Source organism: Dasypus novemcinctus, chromosome 1 (assembly GCF_030445035.2).
Source record: "Dasypus novemcinctus isolate mDasNov1 chromosome 1, mDasNov1.1.hap2, whole genome shotgun sequence".
NCBI lineage: Eukaryota > Metazoa > Chordata > Mammalia > Cingulata > Dasypodidae > Dasypus > Dasypus novemcinctus.
Window position 1 is genome coordinate 38043550 of NC_080673.1, and position 24747 is coordinate 38068296.

The window sequence follows — 24747 nt, forward strand, 5'->3', positions numbered from 1 at the left end:
AGCTTATCTAGAATGTCTGGAGTCCTTGCTAAAAGCTTACCTAAGATGTGGAAGATAGATATGCTAATTGAAGCCTATTGAGAACTGAAACAAAGCAACCATTTGGCCTTTCCTCATGGTATAAAAGACATTTGAAAATCTTGTTCAGGGCTCGGGGATTCAAACAGAAAGCTCCCGAGTCCGGCGGGCCGTCAATAAACCATTTTTCCTTCTCAAAATCATTCTTGAGTCCTGGCCTCTCTATACTCAAATAATTGAACTTCTCTCAAATTCTACAACACTCTGGATGCTGCATAGTGTTTTTCTGGCCTCTGGAGTTTCAAAACAGTAGTTTTCAGATTGTTCCTGCCTGTTTAACAATTGTTTTGGTGGAAGGACTGGGTCTTGAAGCTCTGTTCTGCCATCTCCAGAAGCTTCCCCTAATTGCTTTTCTTTCATGGTGAGATACAATGTCTAATACACATTTATGGGACTTTAATGTACATCTTTTCCTGTGATATGCCTATTCATATATTTTATCCATTTTTTCTACTGAGCTTGCAGCTGATCTTGGGAAGAGACCAGAACAGCTGAGACTGATACAAAAGGTCTAGAAAGAAATGAGCCCTGTGCCAGGAGACAGAGGACTGGAAGCCTGGAGGGAAAGGAGAGATCAGTGGCTATACTGCTTCAACACATCACAATTGACTTTGGTGAGAAAGGAACCTTAAGTTAGGACTTTCCACCGCCTTGGGACTGTAAGCTTTTACCCCAAATAAATACCTTTATAAAGGCCAACTTCTCTGGTACTTCGCATCAGTACTCTTTGGAGAATACAGCTACCCAGATTTCCCAATACATTTATTGAAAGTTCTTTTCCTCATTAATGACACAATCTTTATCATATACTAAACTTCTATTTATTTTTGGTTTTATGCTGTCTTTTCTGTACTATTTGTTTCCACCCATCTTACAATGGCACTCTTGTGGATACCTTTATCACAGCATTTCACACTGTTCTATAATCATTTACTTGCCTACTCTTCTCTCTAGTCCATACGTTCTTTGTGGCAAGGAATGTAACTTTTTCAAGTTTCTATGTCCAGAACATAGCATAAGCCTGAGATTCATTACTGAATAACTAAATGCAGTCTCTACCCTCATGAAAGGTCAAGAACAGAAATGCAAACATCATTAGATTTCTTACCCACCTACATAGGATGAAATCTCTGAAACACTTCTCACAATATCTTCTCATTTTTTAAAAGTAAACTAGAGAAGAGGGATAAGCCTAATCAACCATCCTAATCTTTCAAGTGACAAGGGATTTTAGGCACGACAGACCATAAGAGGATGCAATCCATCTCAACCATGGTATCTTGCACAAAATTGCACACAGAATTTTAAACAGGACCAAAGTTAAGACAGTTTACCTATCGAGTGAGTTATATCATATGGTAAAACTTAAGAGCTTGTAATCAACACACCAAGAAAGTCCTCATTTGGAACAAAAGCTTTAAATAACCATGCCATAAGATTTAAAGCAGCAATAAATTATTAGCTATGTTCACATCAAGTGAAATTTTTGTGGTATGAACAAGATTAACTGCTCTTTCATATTTCATGGATCAATATAACATCACAGAAAGGAGCAGTATTTGAGATGAATGTACTTATTCTATTATTTCTGACTGAAGGGAGAGGGATGAAAAACTGACACAAGGAAATGAGTACTACACTCTTTGTATAATTATACCAAAACGATATCAACAACTATTTGAGGATCTTCAATTTGCCTGTTATTTTACCCTCAATACTATAAGGTATGCACAATTTTACAGACACGAAAAGTATGGCTTAGAGAAATTAAAAACTGTGTCCAAGTTCAAACTGCTATTACTTGACAAATCTAATACCAAAGCTTACACATTTCCCATGGCTGGTAGGCTCTCTCAATTGTTTGAGATACATCTGTCAAAGTGAAAAGCTATTTGGAAACTCATAATTTATGATGTGGGCCATTCCAAACATTTTTATCAAAACAAAATTAATGTGTGCTTTTCTTCTGGCCTGAAGTCTGAGTCAGCTCTGCATCCCAAGGGTTTTTACCACTGTAGCTGACAAAATAATGTTTGCTGAACTGATATGCACCTGTGAGTCATATACATGGAGGTTAAATAGCAAACTCAGGGAAACGGACTTTGGCCCAGTGGTTAGGGCATCCGTCTACCACATGGGAGGTCCGCGGTTCAAACCCCGGGCCTCCTTGACCCGAGTGCAGCTGGCCCATGTGCAGTGCTGATGCGCGCAAGGAGTGCCGTGCCACGCAAGGGTGTCCCCCGCGTGGGGGAGCCCCACACGCAAGGAGTGCGCCCCGTAAGGAGAGCCGCCCTGCGCGAAAGAAAGAGCAGCCTGCCGAGGAATGGCGCCGCCCACACTTTCTGTGCCACTGATGACAACAGCGGACAAAGAAACAAGATGCAGCAAAACGACACAGAAAACAGACAGCCAAGGGAGGGGAGGGGAATTAAATAAATAAATCTTTAAAAAATAAATAAATAAATAAATAAATAGCAAACTCTATGTAACTGACAGAGTTATATCAGGGGAAAAAGTAATGCTGGTCAAGTACAGTACCTCCGCTAATTTAAGTTAGAAATTCTAAAGCTGTAACATGAAAATTATTTTATGGTTATATGGAATCAACCTTTAGAAGATGAAAAAACTGGAAGTAACTTACTCTCCAAATAACTTCTGGAAACTTAAGTTCGTGGGAGAAAGATCTGCAACCATTTCAAATTTTATGTATGTAGATTTTACATTCCACACAAATGTACACTGAGTTTATCGTCTTTCATACCTAATGTCTGGTATCTGAGAGTAGAAAGATTTTTGTCTCTGATGTTATGTAAACCATGAATAGAAATTCAATATAAATGTATACACCACTGAACTTTTAATTGTCAAAATAAGTAGAAAGGGTAACTTCACTGTTTTCAACAAAATATATTGGTCCTTATAAAGGATTTTTCTTACTATATTTTGTTTCTGTCAACAATATCCTTTTTTTTGGTCCCACAGAGACACTGAACTTATGGCTACTATATATATAATAAAGAAATTGCTCTCAAGAAAAGATCAAAATGATTAAGTGTGAAAGCTAAAGTTTCTGTGTGTATTCTAATAAAAATAAAACAAATGCATATTAGAAGCATCACAAATTTAATGTTAAAGAATTTGAATCCAAGTACAAAAGTTAAACAACACATGATTTCAACATTAAAAAACCATAACACTTCTTACACAAACAACTACACAATGACTATCAAAAACGCATATGAAGCATTAATATAAAAACATTAAATAAATTAACAGCAAAATTACAATTTATTTTTGTAACTATTAACTAAAATATTTATAGTTATTTTTAAGGACCACAACAGTAGACAACTTTCTCTTTAGTACTGCACAAAATTTGCATCTTAATCTTTTTGGCTTCATCATTTCTTCTACATAATAGTCAGATGCTTCTGGATAAATAATTGTTCTAATCTCCAATACAGATAGTGATCCTTGGCAATCAAATTTAGTATAACCATTGTCTGTAGGTGTTTTTATATTCATGAAATTGTATTATGCAAAAAAAAAAAATTAACATAACCTGCTGGATTCTATTGCCCACTCAAGAATTAGAATTATTTAAAATCTGAAAGTTAAAAATAGTAGTTTGCTATACCTTTATCAAAAGAAACCACTGAATATCTTTAAACTTTGCATTTTCACAAGTTCTACAACTGTATGTCATTCCAAATTATGGCTGATGTTTACAATGTTAAAATAAAAATATATATTTATCTTTTTAAAACCAAATGTGCAAACCCGATTTCAAAATGAAACAATATTTTAATTTTCATGTTTTACAAATACATTTTTGTATTAATGTTTACAGTATTTTCTTCAGAAGAATGAGGCCTGATTGGAGATATAAAGTCGCTGTCCAACATGGCTGCCATTAGCAAGTGATATTGTTGGTGACAAGGGATAGCTTGGATAAGAATAAGGCCTTGAAGTATAAGGAAGCACGCTGGGAGTCCCAGAAGAGAGGGTAGCACTAACAGGGGAAAGACTATTTATTGAGCTGCGACGGAAATTGTAGTCTGTAAATAAATACATGAACAATTATGCTGCACATCTTTTTGGATACAAATTTAATTCAAAGAGAAAAAGTATTAAAACTATAATCACATTTTAACATAATGGTCTAACATTCAAAATCCTGATGATACTATATTGTTGGTAAAGATTGTTTCAACTGTCACTACACTGCAAATCCTGATAGTTTCATCAGTCAATATTACGTATCCTTCATTGACACAATGCTTCAAAGATCTTACAGGAATGCATTCTTGCATATCTATTGTTTCATGTCTCTCTTTTTTGGATCAGAAAAAGAGAATCTTTGATTTATCATACTGCTCAATGGAGCTTCTTTTAAATTTGGTTCTGAAGTTAAGGGGTATACTAAGAAGAAAAGATAAAAAAACCAGCCAATTCATATTTGTTTCTTTTTATGAAACTGCATTAGGCAGCAACCAGTAGAAACACTCACCCCTGGACTGTAGAAACATTTGGTGTAAAATAACTGTCCAATATTTCATTATTTAAATACTACTATAAACGTTTATGAACTCAATATACCAATTTAACATTAGAGTCCTATTGGTACCATGAAACAGTAAAATGAATCATTTTTATAAACTCTGAGAAACCATTATCAACTTATAGTATAGAAAAATATCCAAAAATTAAACCAAATTATTAAAAATACAATATTTGAAATATTACTGTTCCACAATAAACATTCATCTTATGCAACAATAATTTCCTGCTTCATTAATTGTAATATATTTGTATGTGTATATCAAAGACCAAATTTGTAAATCCTGTACTTTCCAAAAACTCAACTATGTTCTTTAGTGTAAAATAAGCCAAAGGTGTGAAAATGGCTATAAAATAGTTATTTATGAAAGTTATGATGTTATCTAAGAAATGAAAGAAAAGGAATTAGGTCAATGCACAGGTAAAGTTTGTCTTCTATAGCTTTTTTTTTTTTTTTTGTATGATAAATGAGGTCTGAAATACAGGAGCACTAACTTAAAGTTGTCATGGGACTTAATGTTTAGCCAACAGGAATGAGATCAACTGCAGGAGAATAAGCTCAAGCAACACCAGAAAGGACCTAGTTAAGAAAAAAATAAAAATCAGTTAAATATAGGTTAAATTTACAGCATTGTAAAACTCTAATTTGAATGATTTTATAACCTTTTGATTTTTATGAATGGTACCATAAAGATCAATAAAAGCAGTATGTACCAGGAAGTCATAAATACATGTAAAGCATCCAGTTCAAAATATATTCAGTATTTTGAAATAGAATGAGGATATACTTTTAGTCCATTGCTTTACAAAAAGCCAAAGTAGGATGACTCCAGGTGTTATCACAGAACTTTTTTTTCCTTCTCTTAAAGGATCCACTTTGCCTGAAAAATTACAATATTGAATATGAATAGAAACATTGTTCCTATAGTATTCCCAAATAATTGCTAAAATAAAGTTCTGATTCTCTCTCCTTGAAGATTATTACACACAGTCAATTCTCTGTTAGCCATGTATCTAACATAAACCAAGCTTTCTCAAATTTTAACAAAGTGTCTTTCATTAGTACACGATTTAGAATAACAGACGTTTAAATAGTTACACTTCTGCAGCTAGGGAAATGTGAAGTAGTTTTCAAAGAGAAATCAGTTTTGCTCTGGGTTTATATCTATTCAAGAGCTAAAATGAAGACTATTCATGAAATGTGAATAAAGGACATAACTTCAGGGGAAGATTTCACAAAGAAGCTAGCCCATACAACTGGCATACTGACATAGTACTTAGGTCTGAAAATATGCATTTCTCATAGTTCCCTAATGTAAAAATTCAATTAAAAATTACACTAAACAACTGTTGTATTCCTATTTTGAAGGAGGCTAAAGTAAAACACAACATGAAAAATTGACTCTTAATGACTTTATCAATTCAGGATAAACTAAGAGAGAAAAAACTTTCCCCCAAATATTACAAAGATTGGGAAACAAAAGCTTTAGATGTCTATAAGACTTCGTAAGCATTTAAAAATAAATTATTAGAATTTATGAATCTAAATATAGTCAGAAAAACATCGGGCAGATCAGAAAATACAATATATATCAAATTTAAGGTAATCAATGAAATGTAAACTAAAAATTCTTTAGTAGGATAAAACTAAAACTAGAATCATGTTTTTCTTAAATCCAAAATATAATTTACAAATCATTGAAAATAAAAAATCTGAAAGACTCTTTGATTTTTAGGAAATAATAAGTAAATGTGTTAAAACTAGTATATACTTACTTGCCCACCCCTGGTTTTTCTTCCTATTCAACTTTTAGCTCTTCGATTCTACTTTTTTTGACTCAGACTGAGATACTACTCCCTTTCCCCCTTTATAATGGAATGATATAGAGCCAATTTAGAATTTAAATTTTACACTAATTATTATTCAATTGCTTAACACTTTCAAAATTGATATATAATTTACATTATATAAATACATACGTCCCATGTGTTCATGTCAGTGAGTTTTGTTAATTGTATATAAATTCATGTAGCCCAAAATAAGATATAAAATGAATTCATCAATCCAGAAGTTCTCTTGTACCCCCCTTTCCAGGAAATAAACCTTTTCATTAGAGGCAACCATTTTCTGATTTCTATTCCCATAGATAAGTTTTGCCTGTTCTTAGATTTCATATGATCATGTATTATTCTAACTTATTTTGCTACATGTAATTTCTAAGATTCATTTGTGTTGTGTGCATCAATAGTTTGCTCCTTTTAATTGCTAAGTAGTATTCCATCATACGAATATACCACAATTTTTTTATCCACTCACCTTGTGGATGGGTACATGGATGATTTCTAAGTTGTGACTGCTATGAACATTCTTGTACAAGTCTTTTATGGACATATCTTTTCATTTCTTTTGAATAAATACCTCCAAGTGGAACTGCTAGGTCACAAAGTAGACAGATGCTGCCCAACATTTCTCCAGTGTGACTATTTATACTAATATTAGTAACGTATGAGCGCTCCAGTTGTTCCACATCTTCAACATTTAGTCTTGCTAAGTCTTTTTAGTATTAGCCACTCCAGTAAGTGTGAAATGGTATCTCATTGTTTTAATCTTATTTTCCTGTTAACTAAAGATATATGTCCCATTTGTATATCTTTATTTGTAAAGTACTTGTTCAAGCCTTTTGCTCATTTTAATTTACTTGTGATTTTATTGCTAATAAATCTTTACAGCAATCAAATTTTAGCAATAATCAAATTTTCTAAATCACATGATTTTCAAAATCATAAACCAGGAATAGGTTGAGACCTTAGAAGTTTCTAATTCAAACTAACTGCTTCAGTGATGAATGGCAGAGACAAAGGGTGGTTGTTAAATGATTAATGCATACTCCCACAGCTGAATGGAAAAAGAATTAGTTAAAAATTAGGCCTCCTGATTCTAAAAAAAATATTATTTCCATTTCACTATGCTGATTCACTCTGGCATGTTCTTATCAAACTGATCCAAGAGAAAGTATCTTGAGAAGTTGCTGTGGGGCAGGGTAATAGAAGTAAAACAGATGGTGCTCTAAGCTACCTACCTAGCTTCTGCTTGCTCCCACCCACCATTTCAACCCACGCAGCTATGCATTCCTTGGTTTTATATGCTAAACTTTTTTGTAAAAATTTCATTTGAAGAGAAGTTTCTTTTGAACTACAAATGAAAGAGTTTGAGAACCACTGTTCTAATATAAATGATTATTAAATTTAGTATTTTGATCAAGTCTTCTACAACTTCACATATGTATCATGAAAGATTACAAATATTTTCATGGAAAAAATTTCATCTACATCAAAAACAGCAAAGAGGCTGAAACTTTAGTGCTAATCCTAATCAAATAGTAACAGCTAAAAGGAACTCTGGATTTAGAAAGATTTTGAGATTATTATCTGCAATGAACGGGAAAGCAAGTAAAGACAGTTGTGCCACATTTGACACAGGACCAAGTGTCCTGCCTGTGTCATTTTTGCTGGAATGTGTCCTGCCTATCAGTCTTGCTAGAATACTTAATATAAATTTAGTCTAGTAGGTTTCTCTGTCCAACACAAGAAACAATCTGATTTCTTAGTGAAAATGTAAGCAGCTGGATATACTGATTTATTCTATGTTTCTCATTTTCTTTTGTTTCTAAATCTATCTTACACACTTTGAACCAAACAACACAGCTTACAGCTTTAAATACAGTTCAGTTAAAGTGTCTTCTAATTCCTATTTTCCTAGTAATTGTTTTTTTCCTCTTCTTTGTAGCTATGTGGATCCTACCTCCACATTCACCCTTTTTTTGAGGCACCTTTTTTTAAGTGTACAATTCAGTGTTTTTTTAGTATATTCAAAGTGTACACCAACACCCCCTAACTAATACCAAAACATTTTTATCACCCATTAGGTGTCATTCTCCATTTCCCCTCATTCCAGCCTCAGCAAACACTAATCTTTCGGTCTCTACAAATTTGACTATTTTGGGTAATTTACATCAGTTGAATCACGCAGTCTGTGATCATTTGTAACTGGCTTCTTCATTTAGCATAATGTTGCCAAGGTTCATCCATGTTGTAACACGTATCAGAACTTCACTCCTTTTTGGTTAAATACTATTCCATTGTATGGATATACCGTGTTCTGTTTATCTTTTCATCAGGTGACAGACATTTGGGCTGTTTCTACTTTTGGCTCTTACAAACAATACTCTTATAAACGTGTGTTTAAGGTTTTGTGTGGAAATATGTTCTCATTTCTCTTGAGTAAATACTTAGGAGTGGAATTGCTGGGTCATACAGTAACTCTGTATTTAACTTTTTGAAGAAATGCCAAACTGTTTTCCAAATCAGGCACATTGCTTTTCTATCCTATTAGCAATGTATTAGAGTGAAGTACTGGTCTTTTATTATAGGAAACACATATTCATAACCTTTAATACATACTTTAAGCATTTCTTTAGATTTCTTGGAATCTACACTGAAATTTTTTTTTAAAATTTCCTCATTTCATCACTCTATTACTTCAATATCTAACATTCAATAACCATAATAAAAAGATAAATTTTACTGAATTTCATATGCAAAATAACTTTTACTAAACTGTACGTCTGCAGTTCAAACACAACATAAAACACTAACTAAATCTGACTATAAATGACAGTTATTTATTATTTTGTACTCTAATACTGGCACAGAAAATCAAGAGCCAACACTGTAAAGCAGAAGAAAGTATTTTCAGAATTGCTATTATAAAGAGTTATAAAGCAACTTATAATCTAGGACATATTTTTTAAATATTAACTAGAAAATTTTAAAGGATAACTTTTGGCTAGAACGTATTAGTATTATCAGATTTATTATCATTTTTACTTGATTTAACTTTCCCTATTACCATCTAATTTAAAAAAGAAGGCATTTTTTCCTCTACTTAATTTTCCTCTACTAAGTAGGCTACTGATGCAACGAAGAGAAAGACGTATACTTGAGGTAACCATGTTTTTCCTAATTTAAAATGACTGTTTAAGAGGTGCTGTTTCTGTTAATCTTAGTAATGTGATGGTCGGATAATAAGGAAAGATATTGCCTGTAACTGCTTCCTTATAAATTTCTGGTTGGTTGATTCCATATTAATTTATTTTCACTAGAATAATATAAAACCTTTTTCAATTCAGTTTCTGGGAAAAATCATCTGTTTTAGAATTTAATCTCATATTTTTCAACTTCAATAGATTTCCTCAAATAATTTCAAAGGAATGATTTGGATTTTAAATTCCTAGTGTGAAACTTCAATTCAAAAACCATTCAATTAAATTAAATAATTCAATTATGAATATCATAAACACACAAATGTTTCAGATTGTGTCTTTACTTTTGAAAGAGTACAGCTGCTTCATTCTAAATCATCTCAGTATTACAATTTAAACCTTCAAAAAAAAGGATTTCAAATTCTAGAAAATGCAAGCTAATCTATAATAACAGAAAGCAGATCAGTGTATGTCTGGGACCATGGGTGGAAGGAGGAATGGATTACAAATGGGACATGGAGCAACTTTTGGGGGTGATGGAAATGTGTTTTTGATTGTGGCATCATTTCACAGTTGTATACATGTATCAAAATAGATCAAACTGTACACTTTAATGTGCCTATTATTGTGCTTCCATTATACACTTAATAAAATCATAAAACATATAAACAAACAAAATCCAAGTGTTTCTTTGGATTAGTTTTAGCATTTTCCAAACTATAACCTATACAATTCATGTGTGTATAAAGAAGAATTCCTTAGATAAATAATCTTGGGAAAAGCTTAGGAAAAAATGATTTAAAAATTTAAATAGCATTTATATGCATAATATGCACTATGATATTCCAAGGGAATACAAAGTACACAGTTTTTCCCAAATTTGTTTAATTTATCAACAGTTATTTCATTGAATATCTCTGAAAATCAGTTTGGGGAAAACTCTTAATTAAAAATTCTTCAGATATTTCATACACAGCAATTGCAAACCCAAATGCCTGCAGAGGCCAAGATACGATAACTAAACAAAAAAGAATTCCAAGAGAATCAAATGTGAAACAACAGGCACCTAGTTATTTGTATTGAAATCAAGCCTAGTTGCTTTCCTATCAAAAAAAGTGAGTAGGCTAAACAAATATATTTAGAACTTCCAGTTTGCTGTCTTTAAATTAAGAGTTTACTAATGTGAAATTTCTTTTAGTGCTAGCTTCTAAACAATTCTGAAAGAGTAATAAAGCAATAGCCTATGAAAAGGGAAATTATGATCTGAGCTGTGGTAATCTATGCTTTGGCATAACTAGAATATTGTAGCTCATTAGATAAACTATCTGACAAAAGTGAGGAAGAAGATCCAAGCCCTAGAAAAGATGAAGATTCTTTTCAAGTTTCATTTCCATCAGTAAAATCAGTTCTAGTAATTCAAAATTTTTGAACTATAAGAAGTTATAGAGAAGGTGATTCTGAGACACATGACATATTTGAATTTTTATGCTAAGAGCTATAAAATTTAAACTATAATTTTTGACCACAAAAAAGTTAATTTTGCTTTATATGTAAAGTATGAGTTATAGAAATAATAGTAATAGCTAATATTTACTGAGCACTTAATAAAGACTATTCTAAAGTGCCAAAGACAATCATACAATGTCAGTACTATTTATTCCACACAATAGCCTTATAAAATAAGTATTATTATTAAATCTTCTTTGACAGAGGGAATTGAGGGAAGAAAGATGAAGTAAACTACTCAATAACAAAGAACTACTAAAGTGGAGTACTACCCAGTGAAGCACTGCATTTTTTTCCCTCTACATGTGAAAGGGTGTTCAGGAAAGTAATAGTCTTTACTTGAACTATAAACTCTTTCTAGCATCCTACTAAAGCTTAAGTTACTCAGTACCATGGTGAAAAAATAAACAGTGAGTGCTAGTAAATAAAACTTTGGTTCTAAGTCAAATCAGTAATAATATTAGTTTAATTAATAAGGTATAAAAAATTAGAGTCCCATTTTCAGATAAGTGTCACAAGTGCTGAATAATCAATATATAACATACTCCAATTATATCTACTTTATAATACTACCTATTTATCATCTTGTACAATGTACATTAACATGTTCAAAGTTTTGATTAGCCCTGAAATTTATGAACCAGTTTAAATTTTTAAAAACTTTCCTTATGGGATCTATAACTAACAAAGATTATAATCAAAATGCTTCAGAGTTTCACAGAAAATGGTTCATAATTTCTTCTCATAATATGAGAATAACTGGCTTTCTGAAAACTAAATATATAACTTAATATTCTAAGAGACTTTTTCTTACCTGTTTATTTTCTCCAAATTCTTCTACACAGGTCCAGGTTGAAGAGATTGTGTTCCCTGTCTGTAAGCAGTGAAGACAGAAAAGAATTGAGTCTTTAGAATGATGTTATCCCTATCTTGGAAGTGCATGGAATCCTTGATAACTTTAGTTAAAAATACTTTTGACTGGTAAACAGGAAAATATATTTAAAGAAAAAGAAGCAAGTGACCAATAGTTATCATTTCTGAGGTTCCACAAAGATGAACAGAGAACAGTATTTTTACATTTGAATGAAAGTTATGAGTACATCATCAGAAAAAAACATTTATCTTTCTATATAAATTAAGTCCTAATTAGCTGGTCTTTCCAAGAGGTACTACCTTAATAATAAGAAAAAGATAGGTTTATAAAAATAATTGGGGTTGCAAAATTTCTGATAAGTAGAGAGCCAAAGAATCTAAGCAAACTTAAAAAATACAAATGCTGCTTTGCTTAGATTCTTTTAAGAATCTTTTAAGAATTTTTTAAGTTTGCTTAGATTCTTTGGCTCTCTACTTATCAGAAATTTTGCAGCCCCAATTATTTTTATAACCCTATCTTTTTCTTATTATTAAGGTAGTACCTCTTGGATATCGGTTCCTTCGAGGGCTAAAGAGACCCATGGGAGTTATGGTCATGGCCGATGGGGTTAACTACCAGGTCAGATGGCCCCTCTTTGGAACTGGTGTTTATGTGTGACGAATCTGGACTCAGATGGGATCTCTCTTCATAAGACTTTCATGCTAATGTGCTGGAGGTGCAGTTAGTGTCGGGGTTTAAGATATATTTAGGGGATTTGAATCTCTGGACTGACAATGTGATAGCCAGGTCCTGAGCCTCAACAGACTCCAGCACCTACAATCTGACTTATTGGGCTCACCACACTCAGCTAAGATGGAGTTGAAGAAGGACAACCACCACACCATGGAGCCTAGAGTGATTACAACTGAAAGTGGGAGGATTGTATCCAGCATCCAGGTGGAATCTGAGCCTCCTCTTGACATAGAGGTGCAATGGACACAACCTATCCAATGTCCACATAGAAAAGGTGGCATTGGATTGAGAAAAGTGGACATGATGGCTGATGGGTATGGGGAAAGGCAGGAAGAGATGAGAGGTGGAGGCGTCTTTGGGACAGGGAGCTGCCCTGGATGGTGCTTCAGGGGCAATCACCGGACATTGTAAATCCTCACAGGGCCCACTGGATGGAATGGGGGAGAGTGTGGGCCATGGTGTGAACCGTTGACCATGGGGTGCGGGGGTGCCCAGAGATATACTTGCCAAATGCAATGGCTGTGTCATGATGATGGGAGGGAGTGTTGCTGAGGGGGGGGAGAGGTGGGGTGGGGGAGGTAGGGTTCAATGGGACCTCATATATATATATTTTTAATGTAATATTATTATAAAGTAAATAAAATAAAATAAAAATACAAATGCTGTATAAGATACTTTAATACACATGAAGTATTTCCCTACTGCCTTAAGAAGAAACAGGTGGCCAAAACAATACTAAGAAACACACAAAAACAAATAAAAACATTTTGCCTATTAACAGCTAAGCTTTATCTATTTAAAGCCAAATTTAACTGTAGTACATAATAACATTGACCATCCATCCATTTTACTGGTTCTCTCATCACATGACTTAAAACTTTCTGCTACGGATGCATATCCAACTGTCTATTCTAAGAAACTAATCATAAATGTATGTACAAATAAAAAATGTTTGATGATCCACATAAAACTGGGGATTTTTAAACAACCATCTTAAAGATTACAACTCAGTTACAATCACATTATCTTCTGATTTTTACATGGTGAATTAGATAATTCTGATCAGCCCTTCCAGGGAGAACTAGAAAAGGTAGACAATTATTAAAAAAGAAACAAAGAAAATCACCTGCTTGAAAGCAGTGACTACTACTAAGATAGTTGTCCAAGGTATAGGACAAAAAGGAAACCAAAAAGTATGCACAGTTTTGTGTTGTATATTTCCTCTAGAAGGGCTGGTCAATTCCCAAAAGGGAACTGAGTGGCAAGGAATATGGCAAGAGACAAAACAAATTTCTGAATCTAAAGCAAAATACTAGAGCTGAGGAACTAATGATGAGACATTCCTGGAACCCAAAAGGGCAACTCATATTTTACTAAGAATGAACCAGAAGTAGACCAACTATTATAACAGAGACTAAATTCAACTTCAAATCTTCTCAATCCCAATCTGAGTAAAGGTAACCTGGGATTTATCGGTACCCTTGGCCACCTTTCTGAAGCAAACATCAATCCTCTGAGCAATGATTACTTCATGCTAGTCCTCAAATCTCTACAATTATTCATATACAATATCTGACATTGAATAAAAAATAACCAAGCACACAAGGAGGTAAGACAATGTCACCTAAAGAGCAACAGAAACAAGAGGCAATAATGACATATATAGGGAATTAAGATAAACTTTTTCAGAATTAGATATTAAAATATGCCTAATATATTCAAGAAAATGAAAGACTAGTAATTCTGTGAAAAAAATGCAAACCATGCATAAGAGGTAGATGAAAGTTTAAAACTGAAAACTACATTCAAGTGAAAGATTTTATCAGAGTATTAAGAGTCTTCATGAATTCATGAAGCAAAAGATAGGTCAAAAGAAATTGTACAGTCTGAACACATAAGAGGATGAGAAATACAGAAGGAATACAACAGATAAATGGGACACAATAAATAGTTCCAAAGAGGAAACAGAAAATGGGGCAAAAGCAGAATTTGAAAACACAATGACACAGAAATTTCTAAAATGAATGAAAGGCATAGACTCAGATTTTAGAAGTGGTAAAAGTACCGAACAAGACTGAGGGAAGCAGATTTGGCTCAACTGACAGAGCGTCTGCCTACCACACCCAGGGCCTCCTGACCCGTGTGGTGAGCTGGCCCACAAGCAGTGCTGATGTGCACAAGGAATGCCATGCCACGCAGGGGTGTCCCCCACGTAGGGGAGCCCCACGCGTAAGGAGTACGCCCCATAAGGAGAGCCACCCCACATGAAAAAGTGCAGCTCACCCAGGAGTGGTACCGCACACACAGGGATCTGATGCAGCAAGATGATGCAACAAAAAAAGAGACAAAATTTCCCAGTGCTGCTGACAAAAATACAAGTGGACATAGAAGAACACACAGCAAATGAACAAAGAGAGCAGACAAGTTGGGGGGGGGGGGGAGAATATTAAAAAAAAAAAAAAGATGAAGACCACATGTAAAACTTCTGAAAAATCACAGTTAAAGAGAAAATATTAAAAGAAGCAGGGGTTGGAAGGGGGTGGAACACACACACAAACACAAAAACACAGAGTTTATGTTTAAAAGAGTAGTAAGTACACTGACAGCAGACTTCGCAATAGAAACAAAAGAGTCAAGAAGACAGTGAAAATGTAACTTCAGAGACGAAAAGAAAATAACTGCTGACCTAGTTAAAATACTCTTTCAAAAGGCATGTCATCTAAAAACACAGACAAACAAAAAGGGATAATTTGTCACAAGTAAATACACACCAAAGGAAACAGTTATGAGCATTCTTTAGGCCAAGGGTTCTTAACCAGGGGTCCACAAACCCCCAACAGGTCCATGGAAAGATTTCAGGGGATCTGTGAGCTTGAAATGAAAATTCAAAAAAACATTATTCCTGTGGGATGGGTTGGTGCAGGTATATCATAAACTATCTGCCACCATATTGTGAGAAGGGAGTCCATGGTTTTTACCTGACTGGCAAAAGGGTCTTTGGAACAAAAAAGGTTAAGAACCCCTACTTTAGGCAGGAAAAAATGACAAATCCTAGTGGAAGGTTGGGGATGTAGGAGGAAACAAAGAGCAAAGGAAATTATAAATATGCAAATAGAAAATGGTAAATATAATGACAACTAGAAAAACTATCATAATTCAGTATTGTGGGGGTTAAAATATATAGGTCTTAAAAAAATAAAAAGCAAAAAAGAGAAAAAATATATAGGTTTAAAATATATAAAAACACCAGTAATATAAAAACCAGAAGAGATAAAGAGGCTAAAGTTTACAGAGGTCCTTGCATTGTCTAGGAAGTAATGAAAGTAATAAATAACAATAGACTTTGATAAGTTAAGAATGCATATTGAAGTCTGTAGGGTAATCATTTAAAGAATTGTAAAGACAGTATAACTTACATAGCTAAGAGAAGAAGTGGTAAAAAATAGTCTATTAAAAACAAGGCAAGAAATGAGACAAGGGACACGGTGGAAAAAATATATATAATAGAAGAGACTGAATCCCAAGTATTATCAGTACATACATTCAATGCAAACCGATCAAACATTCCAAAGACAAATTTCAAATAAAAACAATAAGCAATAAAAATCTATATATTGCATAAAGGGGCTCATTTTCAGTCTAAGATATAAGAAAATGGAAGTAAAAAGATGGAAAAACATAACATGCAAACTCCAATCCAAAGAAAGCTTACAGGTTTATGTTAATTTCAGAGAAGAAAGACTTTAAGTCAGGAATGCATCACAAAAAATAGAATGACACAATACAATGATATAAGGTTTACTTCACAAGAAACATATAACAATTTTAAATTTTTATGCCTCTAATACATACCCTCAAAATATATAAAGCAAAAATCTGACATACTAAAAGGAGAAAAAGATAAATCTACAATCATAATACGTGATTTTCATAACTTCTCTCAGTAAAAGACTGCTCTCAGATAGAATAAGTAGACTAATACCTACAAAAGATATACAAATTTGAATATTAACAAACTTGACCTAAAAGATATATTTATATATATAAAGTACAATGCAATTAACAACTGCAAACACATTTTTTAAGCACACATGGAGAATGTACTTTAATTGGACTCTTAAGAAAACCTAAAGGACTGAAAAAATACAAAGGATACTTTCTGATTATAGTAAAAAAAATCACAAAAATATAACAGCAAATACATAACTACAATAATCTCCATATGTTTAGAAATTAAGGAATACCCTTGGGTTAAAAAGAGATCACATCAGAATATAAAAAATACCTTGAAATAAATAATTAAACAAATACATCAAAATGTGTTAGATGCAACTATAATCATAGAGGAAAATGAAAGGCTGAATTCACTAAACGCAGATACTTTTTAATTGATATCCCATATATTCAAAAAGGAAACATCAATCTTACACAAACTCTCCCAGACAACAGTAAAAAAATTAAAACCTTCCAATTGCTGTTATAAAGAAAAGTATGGGCCAATATTACTAATAAAACATAGATGTAAAAAATCCTAAACAAAATATAAAACCAAATTAAACAAAAATTTTAAAGGATAATGCACCATAACCAAATTGGGTTTATTTCAGAAATACAAGGGCTGATGTAACACTCAAACATCAATCAATCAATGCAATTCACCAGATTAAAAGAGTAACAGACAAAACAATAAAATCATCTAAATAGATGCAAAGATACATTTGATAAAATTTATTGTCCTTTCATGACAAAAACCCTTAGCAAACTAGGAACAAAAGGAAATATCCTTAATGTGATAAAGGGCTTCTATAATAAATGCTACAGCAAACATCATACCTTAATGGAGAAATACTGAAATTTTACAAGGATGCCTTCTATCATTTGTATTCAAAGTTGGACAAGCGGTTCTAGCCGGTGCAACAAGGCAAGGAAAAGAAAAGTATAAGGATGGAAAGGAAGAAAAAAGCTCATTATTTGCAGTTCACATGATAGTGTATGTAGAAATTAAAAATAATCTAGAGTCAAACCATTAGACTCAATAAGTAGTTTTATCCAATATGTAAAAACAATTTCATTTATATCTAACAGGAACAATTAGGAAACAAAAATAAAAGATGACCCCTTTTACAATAGCATTGAAAAACATTAAACAGCTAATGAAAGATGCAGGATATATTTACACAGTAGGCTAAAGAATGTTTGAAAGAAATTAAAGAAAACCTAAATAATTGGACAAATATATCATTTTGTGATCATGGATTAAAAGGTCAGATGCTGTTAAATTTCAATTCTTTACAAACTGAGGTACAGATTCAATTCAGTATTTATCAAAGTCCCAATAGGATTTTCTTGGTAGAAATATACTGATTCTAATATTCATACGGAAATGCAAGGACCCAAAAAATCAAGATAATCATGAAGAAGGAATAAAAAGTTGGAAGATATACTCTATCAAATATCAAGACTTTTTATAAAGCCATGTAACTAAGACAATGTGGAAGTGGTGCGAGGACAGACAGATTAATGGAATAGAATAGAGAATCCAGAATAAGGTACACATGCATGTATGAGTGTACAGGAGCATGTGTGTGTATACACACATACATGCTCTACACACACACACAGAACCATGGACAAAGGACAGTCTTTTCAATAAATATTGCTAGATAAATGAATATCCATATTGTGGGGAAGAAAAGAACTTTGACATATACTTCACACTTTCACTATAGGTAAAAGAGGTTTCTAGAAGATATTATAAGATATATATATATATATATTCATGGTCTCAAGGTAAGCAAAGATTTCTTAAACAGGATATAAATTGCAGCACTAACTTTAATAGAAAAGATTGATAAAATGAGCCATATTAAAATTAAGAACTTCTGTTCTTTTCAATGTATACAATTAAGAGAGAAGAAAAGCAGACACAAATTGGAAGAAGGTCTTTGTAACATACAAGGCCAACAAAGGGCTTGTATCTTAAGTAGTAAAGGGGAAAATAGACAATCCAATAAAATAAAAGGACGAGAGACTTAAACAAGATAGACCCATCATCAAATGACATCCCAAGGGCTTATAATCCTATTAAAAGATGAGCAACATCATTAGTAATCAGTGATACAAAAATTATAATCTCAATGACATTATCAATGAAATACCAATATATACTAACTAGAATGTCCAAAATTAAAAAGAATGATCATACTCAATTGTTGGTAGCAATGTGGGTCAACTGGAACTCCCATATACTACTAATGCATAACTTTAGAATACCGTTGACATTATTAACTAAACTTTTGACAACATGACCCTCTCACTCCTATGTTCTCCATAGAAATGCATGCAAATAAGCATGATAAAATGTACAAGAACTTCCATAGAACCATTATTCAAATAGTCCCAAATATCGCTCAACAATAGAAAAAGCAAATTAATTTTTTCATTTCAATGGAATACTTCTATCAGTGAGAGCTAATTAACGACTTCTATATGCAACAACATGGATCATCTCACAAACAATGTTTATTGAAAGAGGCCAGACAAAAGCAGATAAAATGTTGTATAAACTTCGAAAACATTTAGAATTAATAAGTCAGAAGACTCGCTTTCTTTCTAAAGAGGGAAGGTATGACTGGGAGGGGTCATAGGAGAGCCTTCTGGGGTGCTGATGATAGTTTATGTCTGGACCTACGTAGCTGTAATCCAGATGTGGTCCCTTTGTGATATCACTGAGTTTATACTTACGTTTGTGGACTTCTCCATTTGTATGTGATTTTACAATTTAAGTAAAAAAAAAAAAAAGGGAATACAACAGCTGTCATTGTGACATACATAAAGGAGAAAGTGGTAATTTATAATGACAAAAATAATAAAATCAATGATTATAATAAAATTGCTATGAAAAATAACATAAAAGAAAAATGAGATTTTCAAAACTCTAATAGTGATTTCATTAGAGATGTTAAATGGAATTATTATTAAATATGAAACAAGTCTTCTTTCCATAATGCCTTCACTATCTACAACCTTTAATTTTAGAAGTACTTCTAAATTTTAATGAAGTCAAGGAGCGTAACAGGAAAAAAGCAGCAATTTTAATTATCTATAACAATTAAACTTTTGCTAGTATATAGAAGAGATAGTGATAATCAGAGCAAAATCAAAAGATATCAGCAGAATCTCAATTTACTGTCAAACACAGCTAAAACTGGTGCTTTAGCCCAATTTAGTTTGCCATTTTATTGGCATCTTCCTGAGAGAAGCACCAATTGTTAATAAACATTCTGAGAAATCACTTCGAAAAGGATTGTTCAGTGATTAAGACACAAGGAAAAGACTAGAGGAAAGAAATGTAGGAAAGTTGAGAATAAGAACAGTAAACTTCAAAGATCAGGGAGAGGATTTTTATCTGCTTTCCATGAAATTGGAATCCTTAGATGTGTGATTTTTAGTCTTCTGTTATTACTCTTGGAATAAGAGTCAAAAGGAAGCTATATTATGTAAAAATTCCACTGCTAAGATTCTAATTTTCATTAATTTAAGATATTATGATTCTAGATGTTAGACTTATTCTATAAAGGTGAGAGGAAAAGTTTTCAAAGTCACTTAAACTCACTCTACAAGCATACACTATCTTTGAAAAGGATTTAAATGGTCTTCAGTTTGAGGAAGAATTTCCATATAAATTTACAAGTAAGTCATATGAAAGATGAAAAATTTCTTCAGACTCGCAAATAGATGCTATTCCTTCTTTAGAAGACAAAAAAAAAAAAATTATGTACAAGATTCCAGTGTATTCCAAACAAATGTACAGGATTCCAGTGAATTCCAAATAAGCGCGCTGCTATATTAGCATCCTGAATTTTCACATTTTTTTCCTGCTTCTAGGAAACTAAACTGAAAGGAAGAACACCATCTTTTCAGTCTAAACCTGTGTAGAAGAATGAAGAAATGCAATGCTAATATAAATCAACTTTAGAAATAACATATGAGGTATTGCCAATTATTTCCTATTTGTGAAACCTTATTCAAATGTTACAAATTATAGTAAATATAACTGGATTATGCAATGAATTTTTATAAAAGATCATAATGGCCAATAAATTTATAAATTGAAAAAACATGATCAATTATATTCCATATCATATTTTGCTGATACAAATAAAAACAAAGGTTATATCAAATAATTTTTAAAAGGTACTACACAACCTTAACATTTTATTCTACCATGATCCAAATTAAATTACATAATAATAATCCATATGCCTCAGTCTGTACTTCAAGGATTTCCACTATTTGAAACACCAATTTCATTAGCATTTTCAAAACTATATACAGATAATTTCTACTTCAGTGAAATATATATACTATATCATTTACTGCCATTCATAATTTAATTGCCCCTGTGTCTATACCTGCTAACTCCAAATCTCAGTTACTTCTTTTCCATTTATTTCCTCTTTAGATCCTTTCTCTTTCTGCTCAAAGCACAGCCAAAATATATCTGTCCTAGAATCTATTTTTTTAACTCACAACATATAGGACACTTGCAATTATTTGAAAATTACTACTCACTGGGTGCTAAAGAAGGACACAGTACTGACCCATAGAACACACTACATTACAACAACAAAAACAGACATGTGCAAAGTCCCGTGGCTTTATAACCTTGATGGATCAAAAATGTGTAACAGTAAATAAAGAGTAATATGAAAAGTACTAAACTGTAGAGTAATACAGAAAAAGTCATTTTAAGTTACAGTGCCCATTAAGAAAACTTCAATGCAAGAGATAAGTAGATAAGAATGAATACAAAGTAAGTGGAACATTTATTCCCATCAAAGTGAAGCATAGGAGCATGGCAAGTTCAGATGATTCAAGCAAGAGGTATCTGTCCATGGTGGGGTAAGGCAGGGCCAAACAGAGTAAGAGAATGCATTTAGGGGAAATTATAAGAGCAAGCCCTTGTACGTTCCTGAGCAAGGAAATGACAGTGAAAAAACATAGACATATTGGGAATGATAAATTATAACGTTGAACTATGTACTGAGATATTTTGTGCATCAGAGAACAAAATGAAAGTACCAAGTAATTGGAGGCCAAGAAATAGATATAAACCACCTTTGCCTGTCTGAAAGTCTGTTGAGCAACTGGACGGTGGAAAAAAAATTTTAATTGGCCACCTTGACACGTATGCTATTGGCTGACAATGCTTATACTAGAGTAAACTTAAAAATTCCAAAGCTACCTTATAAACAAGATATGTTCACAAAATCTTTCTAACTTAGAATGTCTCATTTAGGATTCAGCCAGGTGTCTCAGGTGCACAATACATTGAAGGGGTCTGATGGATGGCTTGTAGGAGTAGTAAAGCCAAAACTATCTCTGAAAAGGAAGTAAAGCACTCCTAGAAATAAACTTCATTTCACTATATATTAATTTTTAGAATAATTTGCCAATAGTATTTCACAAGTCCACAGTCTGTTATCAAATGTTTAACATTAGAGATGGGCCGATTTTTCATTGAAATCATGAGAAGTTACTAGGATTAGAAGTTAAAAGCACAGGATTTCACCTCTTAGATTACTATGGGGTCGTGGGCAAATTACATAACCTACTGAAGTCTCAGTTTCTTCACTGGTAAATAAAATTTTTAAAAGGAGAAACTAAAATAATACCTACCCAGAAGAATTATGAGGATAATGTATTATGTAAAGGAATTTAGCACAATACCCTAACATATAATAAGTGCTGAAAGAATCTTTATTACTACTAATAATATTTTATTATTATATGATTGGAAACTGGCATCTGGAGTTTTTCTGAGTAAATAGTATTCTATAACCCTTAAATGGCACTTTACAGCATAAAGGTACAATTCTGGGCCTATTACATTTTAATTCATTTAACACACATAATTACCCTATGAGATAAATCTGTTATCATCTCCATCTTACAGATAAAGTAATGAAAGTATAGATTAATATCTTTCCCAAAGTCAGATATCTAGAAAGTAATGAAGCTGAAATATGAATCCAGGAAATTCAGCTTGAAGTGCCATGCTCTTTTATTTCACACTGCCAAAATGCAGTACAGAATGTCCTTTGTTGCAATTCTTTCTAAAATGCTGTATTTCATTTCCTGACCCTCTCATCCCAAAGTAGGTCAGGACACACAAATACATATTTTCATAAAACCTTGTACTTCTTCAGAGCATTTATCAGAACTGTAACTAAAGAACTGTATCTCCCTCAATAGAATGTAAGCTCTATGAAGGAGCAACTGTTTCTGATTGACTACAGGCATCTTCAGGATTTAATATACAGACTCAGTGCTCAATTTTCAATAAGTATTTGTTGAATGAACAACATATTATTAATAAGGACTGACTGACAGCCAGCTACCAGTTAATAAAGTCTGAAGGTGAATAACAGTAAACAAAGAGGAAGAATGTCAAAGAAAAACTTCCATAAATCACAGTTCACAAAGGGCACTTTTTTAGAGAGCTTCAACATGGTAAGGCTATTCTTCTACAAGGGATGTTAGGGAAGATAATTTTGCATTACAATAGTCTAAAGAATACTTCTTTCTGCCATATAACTATTTAGCAAATAATTATTTATTTAAAATTATTTTATTTGAATTAAGTGTTAAAATAATAAGGTTTCTGTTTTTTGTTTTCAACTGAGGGCAACAGCTTTTAGTAGTCTTTTAAAGGCTTAAGTCATAATCTACCCTCTATGAAACTTTCTTCTATTAGACTTAGATTCTAATGCCAAGAGCTCCACAAATACGTAATTGAAGTCTTTCACTGATGTGTCAACTCTTAAAATATTTGATAACAGCAATCATATTCCCCCTAAAATACTCTCATTTATAGACTAAATAGTTTTCAAAACTTCAATTGTTGCACATCCTACTACATACAATAGTTTTCAGGTATTCCTAGTTGTCAAGGTTCCATTAAATTATGGGGCTCAAAATTTGAACAAAACACTCCAGATAAAGTCTAAGCAAAGTAAAATTATTTGATCTAGATATTATCTAACCTTTCTGTTTTGCCTAGAATTATATTAATTTGGGAATCTCTAGAGTAAAATGACTCTTAAAATATGGATGTACAGTGTACATAATAAAAAAAAAACATACTCACCACCTAGGTTTAGAAACAGAAAATTATCAATACCTTAGAAATCGTTTTAGTATCCTATCTAATTTGTTTCTCTAACCACAATCCTAATTCTGAGAGTTAATCACTCCCTTGCTTTTCTTTTATGATTTTGCCACACATACACACATACTGAAACAATATATTGTTTGGTTTAAGTTGGCTTTATTTTCCTACTCATAATCTCCCTTGCTTCAATTCTATTTAAAATTTGCATTCTTTCCATTTTACATCTCTAATCTTTGGTGGAATGAGGCATGGATGAATGTGAATAACCCATCCATTACCAGTAAAAAGAACAGAGAAAAGACGGAATGAAGATTAATATCTACTTAGGTCAGTGCACTGCATCAAACGGAGACAATGCCAATGCTGCCCAATTAAGTAACTGGACTGAGGGGAAACTGAACGTCTTTCCATCTTTTCCTACACTGGGTTTGATAATAGGGCTTAAGAATTTGTGTAAACTCCCTGAATTGATGTACCATGTATTTAAATAGTGGCACAAGTTAAACAGATACAATTAAACAAATGATATTTAAATTATTGTGTTTCAATTTATTTATATTTATATTATATATATAAATATAATATTTATATAATATTTGGGAGTTGACTATAGACATTTTTATTGTCATAGGAAAACAGTACTGTATATTAGATTGAAAGAATTTAAATAAAAGTCTTCATTATTCCCTGAAAATTCAGATAAAATATCAAGACTATAATGCCCCAAATTAGAAATTCAAAGAGTGCTTGACATTACCAAGCTACTTTCCAATGCCCTA

At 32.5% G+C, this 24747-nt stretch overlaps 1 protein-coding gene across 5 annotated transcripts in view; it reads right to left on the reverse strand.

The window, feature by feature from the left end:
- Positions 1-3184: 3184 nt before the first annotated feature.
- The window catches only part of RBM46 (RNA binding motif protein 46), a 43365-nt gene continuing 21802 nt past the window's right edge, over positions 3185-24747 (reverse strand). For 2 of the 5 annotated variants that reach the window (XM_058279383.2, XM_004446467.4), the window contains exon 5: positions 3185-4136. In XM_058279383.2, the coding sequence (XP_058135366.1) occupies positions 3937-4136 (200 nt within the window). In that variant the 3' untranslated portion in view covers positions 3185-3936. Of the gene's footprint in view, positions 5219-12000; positions 12061-24747 lie in introns of all 5 variants that reach the window. The other 3 variants (XR_009181457.2, XM_058279535.2, XM_058279500.2) reach the window with 3 other exon arrangements.